Below are 13,896 nucleotides of genomic sequence, written 5' to 3'. Positions count from 1 at the left end.
CGGTACCAGGCTGTATGGTCTTGCAGCAGGTGGCAGGGCACTGGTCTCACCGGGAAGGCGACAGCAGCAGCACAGCAGTGGCAAGAGAGGAGCCTGCTGGCAAGTACCTCCTGGGGACGGGCAGGGAGGCGGGCGGCGAGTCATTGACCCCTCTGCCCGAGCAAGGGCGGTTGGTTGGCGCAGAAACAGACCACGACAACGTGGCTCCTCCAGGAATGTATTTATTTACATTAAAACACTATTATACAGACTGAAAGAAAGAAAGAAGAAAAAAAAAAAAGAGACGACGTCTTAGAGGGGCAGATGTGCCAAAGTCGGCGCCCCTCACTCCCACCCTGCCTCGCTGCCGCCTTCTTTCCACTCTGGTCCAACTGCAAGTGCCATGAACCTTTGTAGGAAAATCCCTTCCCAACCCTCTCTCAGTGTGAACACCCATGTTTTCCATTTAAGTGGCTTTCAGAAATCTTTGTTTTCTGGCTCCAAAGAAAACTCTTGCCCAAACGTTTTTTTCTTAATTTATTTATGTAACACAGTGTAGAAAGCTATCAATTCATAAGCAATGGTCTGTACAATCATCCTGCAGAGGATCCCCGTTAATTTTCGACCAGCAGGCACTTTCCCCCCCAGAAGTGCTCACAATTAACAGGGATTCTTTTTAATATTTTTTTTTTAAGATCAAAAAGATACATGGAAAAGAAAATAAAGTTTACCTTTCAATGCCTAAAGTGTGCACATAAAACAGGCACAAAGAAACGAATGTGTATTCCCATGATTTCTACGTCACTAATACAGCAGGAGCAACAATCTGTACAATAAAATGCAGCTGCAGAGGAAAAGAATTTCAGTAACTCATCTGGAATACTTTTTAAAAAATGTTGTTTTACTTTAAAATGCATAGTGATCAGAAAAAAATGCTCAGCAAAGAGAAGCAGCTAAACCCCACAGACACAGAAAGCATCCCCCATCAATTCTTAAAGCATATTTCAATTAGGACTTAATTTTTGTCACAAATCACAAGAATAATATACAACTGGCTAAGGAGCTACATGATAAATAATTGGGAAAGAGAATCTATCCATGCACTAGTTAAATACAGCTAACCTCTTTACAGTACACAAAAAACATTCATTAATAATGTAGTGTAAAGACTGAAATGTAAAGAGAAAGAGAGAGAAAATACATTACTGATTTTATTAATTCAAGTTCAGGCATCTACTTGTGTTACAGCACAGCTGTCAAAAGGCGAGAATGAGTAAATAATAAAACAGAGTGTTTTTCTTTCTTTCCACATTATTCTATAACTGAACACCGATGGGCAGTGAAGCAATCATTCTGCTGTCCAACTCATGAGGCTGCTGTGGTGTCCTAGTTCTGCATCTGTTCAAAGAACTTGTAGGTGGGATTTTCATAGCCATTTTGCTGCATCTTGGAAAGGTGGCGCTCCTCTGGTGTCACTGCGGCATCCACCTGCCGCGAGAAGAAACAACCGGGGTCAGGTTCTTGCTTAATTCACAGCATGCCCCACGCTTCCCTGCTTTACAGCCGCCCCACACACTTTGTACCCTCTCCTCTGGGTGCAGGCAGAAAGCATCCTCTGAAACACAAGTCAGTTTGTTTGACAAGTTCCCCCCCCAACCCCGGCCTTTTTTTTTTTTTTTTTTTTTTTTAAACAAAGAGCAGTATTAAGTTAGTGCCCAAGCTCGGTCCAAATCTCATAAGAAAATCTAAAATAAAGGTGGCTGGGAAGTCATGGGGATGCTTCTCCACCAAACAGAGTATTAAACCTAATACCTGGAGGCTATAACATTGTCTGAAAAGACAACCGTTTCCAAAAACTCTTCTCTCCAAGTTACGCAGGACGCCAAGTTACACCTCCTGAGCAAAATCAACACACAGCACTGCACCCATCAATAAATGAGAAGCCAGCAACAGCTTTAAAGAGTGACTTGCAAGAGATGGTCTTTCCAGCTTGGACAGTCATGGTTCACTTTTTGGACAGAGTAATATGCAGGCGAAGATAAGGCAAGAGGAACAATCCTGCAGCTCATTTTTTGCTGCAGGACTTCAAAACCAGCTGATCAAACTCAACAGTACCAGCTTTGGTTTTTGTTACCTGGCTCAGAAAGGATGCAACTCCACAAACAACAACAAAAAAGGGATATATTTTGCATCTCCCTGCTAGTCCCCCATTATCTGGTCTTCCCCCAGGATATATATTGGTATATGTACTTGGGATCAACTGGATCCCAAAAGAAAAAAAGCTCACTCAAAAGCTGAAAGAAGTGGCCTGAGGCTGCCTCCTCTCTATATTGTGCTTCCAGATCTGTTGCAGATGCTGTGGTCTCAAGATAAAAAAAAACTTAATTGGAAAAAATAAAATGAGGGTAGCAAGGAAATGCCAGAGTAGCCCAGACACAAGCTGAGGAAGAAAAATCCCATCGCACTCACGGAAACAGAACTGCTCTGGCTCCAAGGTTGAGTTTGGTTCAGTTTCCTGACAAAAAGCTTGACATGTCTGCACTGGTTTAAGTATTTCTACTGAACAAAAATTCACCTTTCTTGATTACTTGACAGGCATAAAGACAGCTCAGTCAAGACTTGTCCACTGCATACCTGCTGCTCCACAAATTATTTTCTTCCTTCACTGAACATTACAGTAATGCAAAACTCCGTCAAATTAGAGTAGGCGAGAACAGTCTCTAAATGTTAATTAGGTATTTTACCTCTGCTGTATGAGCTCAATAGCTGTTGTGCATTCAAAACCTACTGTAGCCTGGCTATCTTGCTAACCACCTGTGAAAACGGAGCTAAGAAAGCCTGCTTGTCAGCTATTTCATTTGAGATCAGATTTATCTCGTGTCTGACAGCTCTTAAAAGAGAAGGCAAAAAGTGAATTCTAAATTGTCAAAAATTTGAAATCGGGAAGGTGCCTAAGACTTCTCTACCCTATTAGGGATGAAGATTTTCCTGTGGCTTCCTGTAAGCAGCGACCTTTAGGAAAAACAGCCATTTACTTTTAGGATAAAAATAGCCTTTTGGATAATGGAAAGGGTATTCTCTCCAGAAGCCGCATATAGCAGGCTAACTTACTCTAACCTGTCAATAAAAAAGCGAAGGAGAAGTACTTAAGGCCGATACTCATTTTAAATCTACTCTACAATACTGGATATAACTCAGCTTAGTGGGGACAGACTGTGACCTTCGCTGAGTTGTTACCTGATACCCTGGAGAAAGATTAAAGGTATGTTCCTCCATGCTTGGGACAAACGCACGCAGCTCAGCTCATTTTTGCAGCCATTCTTTTATTGCGGTAGGTTATACCACAGCACCACCTTTCCCACAGTGCCCAGCGGAAAATGGCTCCTCTCAGAGCCATCTTCGGTCTTCGTGTTCTTTTTATTTGTTACTTAAGAGAAGAAATGGTTCTCTGTGTGGCACGTGTATTGGACTGCTCAGACAAACTGCTAACCCAAATCTGACCCATTTTCCTATCTGTGCCCCTTGTAAATCTCCTTGTTGACGTTCCAGCTCTCAAATTGCACTTTCGGTCAACACTGTATCTCCCATCAAATCCTTTTCTTATGCAATAATTGCACATTTTTGGGAAATACCCAACTTCAAGGATCACAGAGTGCTTTTGCTCGCAAGCTGCTGTGAAACTCTCCATGGCTGGGAGTCCTGAGCCTTCCAGCCTTGACTCCTGCACGCAGGGAACAGGATGCCAGGCAGAAAGGATCACTGGGCTGAGCTGACACCGTGCTCCCTGTGTTTCTGATTCTGTAATATAACTTGGCCTTTTTGCTGTTAAAATACTGCCATTCAAAGGCCGTCTTTCTCTCTCAAGTTGTATTTGCATGGAGTGATTCTCTTACATGACAAACCCAAAATCCATCTATTTCTTCACCTCCTGCAACATGCTCTCCGGCAGCAAGATCCTGTTTAGGGAGATGGCGCTCTTACTTTAAGCTGCTCTTTCCAGATTTCCCTTGTTTTAGAAATTAGGGGAGATAAAAAAAATAGAGTTTTTCTTTCCCTGCCCTCCTCCCTCTCCAGAAGTGACAAAACACCTTTTTTTCTTTTCTACGGAAGGACGCAAGCTTCCGCCGGCCAGCCCACGTGAGTGGTGAGGGCTCAGTGCTCAGCTTGGCTGCCAGCAATCATTTTGATCCATCAAGGATGGGAGAACCCCCTGGGAATTTCACAGCCCGTCTCCACTTCAACTTCCACACCCAAATCCCTAAGACATTTCTGCACAACCAGGCGCTCGGCAGCCAGCGCACAACTGCGCGCTTGCGTTTTCAAGACTGGCCCGCGCCTGCTGCCCAAGCCTCACCTGGGCCCAGCAGAGAAGGCAGCGGCGGGGCTGGGTGAGGGGCAGCGAGGGCGGCCACAACCCACAGCACTCATCTCGGCAGCTATCTCCAGGGGCTGGGCTGCTCCCCGCTGCTGTACCCCTCCTTTCTCCAGGGGTTGCCAACTTCTCCCTCCACAAGGAGGATACGCAGCGACTCAACTGCTGACGGTCCCTCGGTGCTACTGCTGTTTGTTTTGGTGTACGTAATCCGTGTAACAGCAGTAGGGCCTGACGAATCCATTCTATGCAAGTTTTGTACAAACACGTAAAAGGCCTAATCCCCGCCCTGAGGACCACGCAAATTTCACAGTGTGAACTACTTCCATTGTGACAATGTCGCCATGTGCCATCTGCTGCTGCTGAAGTTGTCACTTAACACGGCTGTGAAGGGAAGAGAACAAAGCAGGGAAAGTGGCAAGCGTTCCTGTAGCATTTTCAGCACTTACAGAAAACAGGAACACAAAGCAAGCCCAGAGGAAAGGCCACCCTTCCTTTCATTCTTGAGGGGGCTGCTGTAGCATCAGGTCAGCCCTGGTTCTTGCGCACCGTAACACCACGCTACAGGAGTATCTGGTGCTTCACCAAACCAAGAAGCGAGAGCCTCACAATTCACGACTAAACCCACCAACAGATTCTCTTCTAGCATGAAATTAAAGAGCAATATGAAGCTTGCGGGTTGAGGAATCACAGGTGTCTGTGTATCAATACATCCCTGAGAGCATCTGCCTTTCTAGAAAGCTCCCCCCGCTAGGCTGGTATGGAAAGGATGGGTATGCCAGAACCTGTGCTTACTTCTTCATATTTAAGCTCCAAACAACACTGCATTGAACTTTGTCACCCGTTTTAGCTTAAGCCTCCCACTCAGCACTTCTTATTCAGGACTAGAAGATGCGATAAGCACACAGCATAACCTGCTTGTGGGAAAGACAGCGGGTAAGACAACAACATAAGTAAAAAGGAATCAAAGAAAGTGCAAGGCAGAAGAGACTATAGAATTGACAAGAAACCAGAGAAACTTGGAAGAAAATCAGGGAGGAGAAAGAGATTAGGAAAAAAGTATGAGGAAGGAGACAGTAAAATCAGACTGAATTTTTAACACCCTTGCACAATATTCTATATTAAGAAGTCTCACTTTGATAAAACTAGTTTATAGCGGAAGTCCAATAACCTCTGAAATATGGCATTTTAGATGAAAGGGATTTATTGAGGCTCCTACTTGCAGTCTTAGTAATTTTTTTTTTTTTAAATTTCCCCTTTAGCCTTTAAAATGACTAGTGCTGGCACTTCACCTCCTTCCTGTAGCTGTCTGCCGCAGGGTAATCCATCTTGCCACCAACCTATGTGCACCGTCATTCATCCTAAATGTCTTTTCTTCTACTCACTTTTACCAATTTTGACTCCGCCAAACTCTTCTTCTCGCTCCTTACAGCCTCTGTCCTAGCTATTGCTCTGCCAAACGACATGCCTTGAACCCGCTTATCTCCTTGTCAGTAAATCCCTAAAGCCCTTTACCATTTTAAGAAGCTTTTTGCACCCGTTATGGAGGCGGCAGAAGTTGAACACAGCCTGTAAGAGGTGTGGGTACTGCGGTGCTGCTGAGAAGCAGCCTAGACACTTCTCTTTTCTACACTGTGATGTCTCTTGAGACAACAGCTCAGGTATATGACCTCTTTTGAGACTGTTTGCCCATCCATCCCCTTCTGCTTCAGCCTATGCATCTTTCACACAGAAAACCCTAACGTGGAGTCAGGAAGATGGTAATGCTGCAGAAAAATTCATGTGCTGCCTCTACACATGTGGGGCAGATCAAAAGCCCTGAGAGGAGGTGCTGGCAGCCCCCAGAGATGCACCGAACACAACCTTGTGTTGTTTAAACGATAGCAAATGAATGCTGCCTAATAAACACCTGCAAACGGGACTCTCAGAGATGGACTTTGCAGAGTACTACAGGAATTTTAACAGCTTCTTTGCTACTGCTGTGAGCGCTCCCCTTGTCACCTCTCCCCACGTGCTCCTGCTGGAGGTGCTCCCTCCGTAACAGAAAGCGAATGAGCTTCAAAGAGGAGATCCTGAAAGAGGAGGAGCTGAGACAGTCGGCTGTAGTGTGGAGCACAGGAGAGGCGAGAACCTCTATTTCGCCACATGCTTTCATGGAGGAAGTAACCTCCTGCAGACAGCTGGGGCGGCTGCACCACGAAAAAAACACCTTCAAAATGTTTGCCGGAGCTTCTACGTGCACATATAAGAAGTCATTTTCAATCACTCGGTCATTTACTTACTTAACTGTGGCACTCCTGTGCCTAGAGGCTGAACCACTTTGAAGCATTTATATTCTTGGACTCGGAAGAAAATTATTGTGACACTTTTTCTAAATAGGACAAGTATATTCCTCCTCAGAGCTTCAAAAAAAAGCTAACAGGAATTTTAATAATGTATTTTGTTAAAGAAACAGCGAAATGAGGAAAAGTACTAGAGTCAAGAGTTGACTTTTTGGAAGAGAAGAATACAGGTGGAACAGGAGCTGTTTTGTCATCTTGCATCCATTAGCACAGTTAAATCCTCACAGTAACTTCTGACATGCAACAAACAGGTGGCCAGATTTGCTAAAATACACTCAGCCAACCTAGACCTGATGTACAGTTATTTTTATATCAAGTGATTTTGCTCTTCCATGCTTTTTGCGGACAGCACATTGAAGGTGCACCGTTGCTAAATAAATTAATCCTCTTTAGAATGGAAGAGCTTAATTTTGAAAACATTTTAATATTGAACATCAGTTGTATATGGATCTTCGGGTGTTTTTTTTCCCCCCCCAGAGCGCATGCTACAAAATTTTCATCAACCTAGGACAAAAATAGGTGTTATGCCTTTCTTGCAGGAAGCTCAGACAGTGAGGCTACGCAGTCTGCCAAGACCACAGAGCGAGTCTGGCAGAATAAGGAGTCCTGCCTGCCCGTGCCAGACACAATGCAGCCAATCTACAAGGCGACACCATCTACAGCGTGGTACTATTCCACTAATACTCTTGGTAGATCCACATGCTATAGATTTATGGTCTTATCTGTAAAGTTTCTTATTCGCTAAGTGATGCTGTCGTTTTGACATGAATTACTTGTTCAGCTTGTGCATGTTATTTCTAGTCCAACATTTCCAAGTTCACTGTCACTGAAGAAAGCTCGTAGGAATCCAGGATTACCTTTGCCACATCATTCTATCAGATGAAGCCCACCTGAAATTTTAAGGTTGTACTGCCATAATGGTATATCCACATTCAACCTCTGATTCGGGGTTTTGGCCTAACAAGCCTCCTGGACTATTCTGTTGTTCCTGAATTCAGCCAAAGGAGGGTCTCAGGTTGCACAACTATTGGCAGCAGCTATCAGCTAGGTGGTTTAAAATTAAAACCTGTTTCAGTTTTCTACAAAATGGGCTGTAACCTTTCATATGGAAAGTTAAGGCTGAGATTCTTGCTCACTACTTTCTGCCTCTCAGTCCAAGTTCTACACAGCTTGCTGTCTGCTCAAATCTCGCCCCAAAGAGTTGGTGCTCTTCTGACCATGTCTCTTTGGAAGGTTTCAAACCAGGTGGGCCACCACAGCATGGACAGAGGGACACACAAGCACAGGCTTAAGACAAAGGCTTACTCAAATATTTTCAAGACCCTTCATTGTCCCAGATGGTGGAATACATGCATAAGGCAGCATGTATGTCTCCAGCAAGACCTAAGCAAGCTTCATTTGACTCAAGGTAAAACTAACATAACTGTGGACTTGAACAAGACTTGACTTAAATAAAAAATTCAAAATAGCAGTTTGCGAAAGCAAAACATATAGAAGTTTCACATGCTGGATAATTTAAGTACTACCTGCAAAGCAGACAACCACACAGCAAACTAGATATCAATACACAAGGGGAAAAAAAAAGTTACATGAACCCCCTTCCAGTTCTCTTAAATAATTTTTTCTGCTTACAGAGATCCTTTCTTATACCCAAGCAACAAACAACGTATTTTAAGTTACTGTAAATTGACCACAAATTTACTTGGTAGATTGGGAAAAGACAACAGAGTCTTCATCTTGAAAATCCCATATAAAAGTCTTATATATTATTTGTTTCTTAAATCTATGAGTTTCAGATTATCCATAAATCAAAAGCTATCAGTGGCAAAAGAAAATCTCATTTAGAGAACAAAAAGTAATAAAGTATCTGGGTAGGGAAAATCCTTGTAGCATGCAGCAAAATCCACAGAAGACCTGCCTCAAATGTTTATCTGCAAGCTAAACAAAGAAATCCATGCTTGTGCATTCCCAACAATAAAACCAGAGTTTTCCTCTTGTGCAGTATCTGCTCATTGGCTGCTGTTAAGTTTCCCATAAAATGAACTTTCCCATTATGAGGTGATTGGTCTGGGATAGTTCCAGAAGATATTCTTGTAGTTTTACACCCAACTTATTATGGTTTATATTGTGTCTGCATTTACAGAAAATGAGGCAATTCGATTCCACTCTGCCAGATACAACACTCCAACTGTGAGCATTAGGCTAGCCAAAAGCACGGTTTCTTCATTTGTAAATGAAGAGCAGTGTGTTGACTGTGTTATACATGTGACAACAGTTGCGCTTAGGAGTCTTTTCTTACCTCCACAACCCCATGATGAATAGATGTGTACTGCTTCTTCTTCAGCATCACCAAAGTAATGACAATCACTGTTGCTATGACAACACCTCCCACCATTAGTCCAATGATGGCACCTTTATTTGAACCCACATCTTCAGCAAAGAACACCTACAAAAGAAAAATAAAGGAAAGTGTCTGATAAGAAGTTGACTGAGTATTTGGCTAACCTGTCCAGCTGCCACAGCAACATAAAGCCTATTGAAGTATCAGCAATTAAGCAGCATTGTATGTCACCCTAATTATTCAAAACTGGACTGTTGTACCACAAAGCTCTCATAATTGGAGAAGAGCAATTTGGGAAATCTATTGCCTGTGGTGCAGCAGTGCTGTGGCTAAGGGGAAGACTCATCTCCACGTCTCTGCTTTACATGGGTCTTAGATAGTAGCTGTTGTTTTTTTTTTCTTGGGTAAGCGAGTCAAACTAATTGCAAAATGACTGATAAGCTTGTAGTGGAGTAACCAGGGAGCATACAGATTTCTTTATTTTTAGAATGCTGATCATTAAAGTGTTCATAAATCTACATCTGCGCGGCTTGTTTGGACTATGTCTGTTGCATTTCTTCGATAAAGGAGCAGAGAAGATCTGTAGGACAACAGTGAAACTTGCACACAACCAGATGGGAGAAAATTCTCACACCAGAGATAAGAGTCGAAAACCAGGAGCATGCCGATCTAAGCAACCACTATGAATGGACCAAGATTTTGCAGGGTAAATGGAGAATGAGCTATACCTGGATGACGACAATACTCATGCGAGACCTAGTCAAGGTAACAGTTGTGTGAAAAACAGAGAAGATCCACTTGAACTATATGCACTGATAAGGCAAATCAGCGGACAGCAGGATGCTTTACTATGCATTTAATAAGACTGGCTTCTAGCAACAGAAGCAGGTATGAAAAGTGGGTGATTGTTTTCACTGTCCTGCTTTGTATTCAAGGAATATGCTGGATTATTTTACATCTGTGCATACTTTACAAACCTTTTGTCCCCTTGTCAATAGCGGGCTTTTATTACTATTATTTTTAACAAAAATGGGCAAAAAGGATTAGAGAATAAATTATAGTCACAGAATTGTAAGACTACCTCACTCTGAAAGACTAAACACTTTGACAAGTATTTAACAAAAATGCAGAGGGAATCAGGAAACCAGCTGAGAATTATAATGAGCTGTGTAACATTTGCACTCTTTAAGAAACACAGTCTTCCTCAGAGAGGTATTAAAGCATGCAGTATAAATATTTATATTGTTCCTAGTCATAAGCAAGAACTGTGTTTAAACAAAGTTAAGAATTCACTAGAAAGTACACACAATGGACGGTGTTGGCATAAAATGATGCGAAGTAATAATTTCTTCTGCCAATTTTACCTGCCCAGGACTGAAATTCTGTTACCATACTATTTCGGAGCACTGTGAAATGCCCCAGCTAATGTACATGCGCAACCCAGGGAGGCCTTAGGCAATCTGAGCCATGAAAATCAACTTAACGTACAGTTAAAACATGAACACCCGTAAAGGAGAAAATAACTGCAATTTCAGCTCAATTCAGAAGTTTGCATGTAAAATACAATGTGCAGCTGAATTCAAAGCAATATCCTAAGGAGACTGTTTCAGTAAATCCTACCAGGGCACAGGAGAGGGAAAACACGGATGAAAGTATTTTCTGCTTACTGCTTTTGAATTAAAGCTAATGGAGAAGGGCATCAGCTAGGATATGGCACGTGGTAAACAAGTAATGCCCTGTAAGGCATCAGTCCAGCACCTTCTCGGCGATATCGGACGCCTTGCTCAGTCTCAATTGAAAAAGATAACCTAGAGGGCAGCTTACTAATTTCTAAACAATGGTTGTACCTGTCAGTAAGAGTGCAGAGATTGCGACGCGTTCCCTAGCAGCCACCACCGTAAGGGTAGTTTCCCTGCACCAAACTGCTCGGGATGGTATCAAACCACTTCAAACATTCAAGATTGCTGCTGGGAAGTGCATGTGACACAGGATCAATTAATGACTGTGCCTAAAACACATTTCTGCAAGTTCCTTCTTTTCAGTAAACTCACACTGGTTTACACCATCAGGATGTTTAACCCATCTGAGCTAAGCATGTCAGAATTTCCCAAATTAGCGCTAATGCATTTTAGATTAGCTCGTCAAACTGGGAATTCTCAGTTCTCAGCATCAAAGAGATGACAGAATATCTTTTCACACCGTGATTGCCTAGTTCAAATGCAAATTTGAGTCCCATGTTAATTTTAATTTTCAGCACTACTTAGCTTTAAGAATATATTAAGAAAAAAAAAGCTTTCAAGTTTAATATCAGGATATTGAAAGTCACCGAACTGAAATCTCATCATGTAATATACCTTTACAAAAGAGGAAGCAGAAAAGGTTTACGGTCAACACTGCTGTCTGGGTTCTTCATTACTTATTAAGGGACTGAGAAAAGCTTTTAGAAGATGCTTGTTCTTACTTATAATGCTTTTGGTTGTTACTTTTGAGTTCACAAGCAGCACAGTTCAAATGGGGAACAATATTTTGCTTGTACCTGCCCTTTACCCGTTAATAATTTAACATATCTTAAGGAACAAAACACAGATACAACCAAGTACAAATTAATATTAAGGCCAGTGCAGAATCTCCTCTTATCCCAAGCAGGCTATCTTATGAAAGTTTATGCTCCATGGAGTTCAGCTCCTTCATGCACCACCACCATCCGTTTTGACAGAAAAGGAGTCTATTCCTGAAATGGCGTCACTTTATTTGTTGCTGTGCCATGCTGCGTGCCTCCATCAAAATATTTTTTTTCTTTTTTAAACTTAGCATTTTCCTTCCTCTGTATCCCTTCTCTTTAGTTATGTGACCGTGACTGTGGGAAAAGTATTGCCCATACGACCACATCCAGCCACGTGGCAGTGCAAGGGCACGAACTGTCAGAATTTCCTCTTGTGTGAGACTTAATGGCTTCCCATCCTCTCTGCTGAAATTATTCCAGGTTTATTCTTATTTAAGAGAGAACCAGAAAAATCTAAATCTGTTCATGTGAAAACTTTTTGCTGTCACTTTCAGCATCCACATCGCTCAGGGGAAACATGGACATAATTGACCCACTAGTTCAAGACTGAATCAGCAACTCAAAACACATGTGTGGAAAGCATTCTTTGTTCACTCACCAGCTTTTGATGATGAACTTCATATCCTGAGTCATGCCGGAACTCCGCATCCATCTTCACTTCAGATATCTCTTCTGTTTTAATGTTGGTCAACCCGGAACCTGCATTGCACCGCAATGACAGTTCATTAAAGTCATCGACTCAATTGCACTCTGCTTACCTCCACCACCATACGAGCAGAGGGCAACGGTATCATTCACACGGAGGAGGTGTGATGCAACGTGAAAGCGAACCGGGAGGAATGTGAGGTTCATCTGATGTTTCAAGTCCCACTGAGGTGACACAGAATGAGCTGGTAAAATTTCTCCTCTGCTAAATGTTCCTTAATCCACTGCAGCTATGTTGGTACCAGCATCAAAGACTTTTCAGCACGAAACACTGCAAGAACTAAGCCGGGAGGGACCAACAGCGGACTCCTGAATTGGCTCACAGGATTCAGACAGATCTGCTCTGACAGCCTCTTTAGCAATGTCAAGAAAATTTGATGTTTAGGCTGAAATCTTCCTCCTCCCTAAGCTCAGGCTGCTGTGAGGAAAAAACACATACCCGTGGTGTGAGGTGGGGAACCCCAGATATTTATTATATTTTCTTGCTTCCTGTGAGTCTGTACCTTTTGCACAAACATGCATGAATAAGAGTAATTGAAACGTTTGAAGTTTACACAGTTCTTATTTGGTTTCAAATTTCAGACTGCTCAGAATTAATATGATTCAAATCTTCTGCCTGAGAGATGATAACTGTCTCCCTTGATTAGAAACATACAGTAAAGCAAGTAAGCAAAGCTTGCAGTGATTTTAATTGTAGGTAGTTTGCAGTTCTGTTCTCCCCTTTTGGGTGTGAAAGGGAGATGCTGCACTTGTCAAACTGGAAACAAGGCCAGGATTTCCTCCAAGAAAACAGACTTAGGACAATGAGACTTAAAATAGCTAAACAGTGCGTCCTATAGGTGTATCTATGTCCTGAAAAGTTGGCTCTGGCTTACAGAGAACATATGGGTATTCACGTAGCTGGTTATTTTCCTTCTCAGCACCAACTGACTGACATTTATATTTCTTGGAGGTACAAACACTGCAGAAGCATGGTGTTTATGAGAAGTTATTTCCTCACCCTATCTAATGTGATAAGAACAAACTGGTTCATATTCCTTGTCTATATTTATTTGAGCATTTTACCTTACCACTCCAGCTCCTCTCTCCAAGCCTTCATTCTGATTCTTAGTATTTTGGGCTGACCTTCAGCTTTGATGGAGAGGAAGAACCTCTTATAAAATTCCCAACACTGTTGACTGCTCTTGTGTTCTACCATCTCTCTGGACTCTCAAATTCTTGAAGAATTCCATGTGCCAATGAGCTCCACAGTCTAAAGTAGCACTCAATGCAAGAATTATTTAATGCCCTTTTATTGCCTTTGAATGTGCAATTTCCTCTGTGCAATTTTCTTTAAATGATGATTTATTTTTGTGTTATGAGTCAGCAAGAACAGACCTTCCAAGAACTTCTCTGGACTGTACAGACAATCCCATTCTAGGGTTCTGATCTTTCTTTTCACAGTAAATCGTGCAAAGGAGAGAACAAGAATCATCTTCATGCAGTAAAGTTATTTATGGTTATTTTCTTGAACAGTTTGACTGCTCCATGAATTCTACCTTAGTGTCTCCTTTTTAAGGAATGAAGCACTTAGGGGAAGATCTCAATTTTCTTT

The 13,896-nt window shown here is 42.2% G+C and overlaps 1 protein-coding gene across 4 annotated transcripts in view; it reads right to left on the bottom strand.

Moving 5' to 3' along the window:
- Nucleotides 1–205: 205 nt before the first annotated feature.
- APP (amyloid beta precursor protein) overlaps nucleotides 206–13,896 on the bottom strand; it is a 224,378-nt gene continuing 210,687 nt past the window's right edge. For all 4 annotated transcript variants that reach the window (XM_054183121.1, XM_054183112.1, XM_054183103.1 and 1 more), the window contains 3 exons: nucleotides 12,196–12,296; nucleotides 8,993–9,139; nucleotides 206–1,467 (listed from right to left, as the gene is read on the bottom strand). In XM_054183121.1, coding sequence (XP_054039096.1) covers nucleotides 1,366–1,467; nucleotides 8,993–9,139; nucleotides 12,196–12,296 — 350 coding nt within the window. In that variant the 3' untranslated portion in view covers nucleotides 206–1,365. The remainder of the gene's footprint in view (nucleotides 1,468–8,992; nucleotides 9,140–12,195; nucleotides 12,297–13,896) is intronic.

The sequence above is a fragment of the Rissa tridactyla genome, chromosome 1 (genome assembly GCF_028500815.1).
Source record: "Rissa tridactyla isolate bRisTri1 chromosome 1, bRisTri1.patW.cur.20221130, whole genome shotgun sequence".
In the NCBI taxonomy this organism is placed as follows: domain Eukaryota; kingdom Metazoa; phylum Chordata; class Aves; order Charadriiformes; family Laridae; genus Rissa; species Rissa tridactyla.
This window is presented reverse-complemented; position numbering and strand designations above follow the sequence as displayed.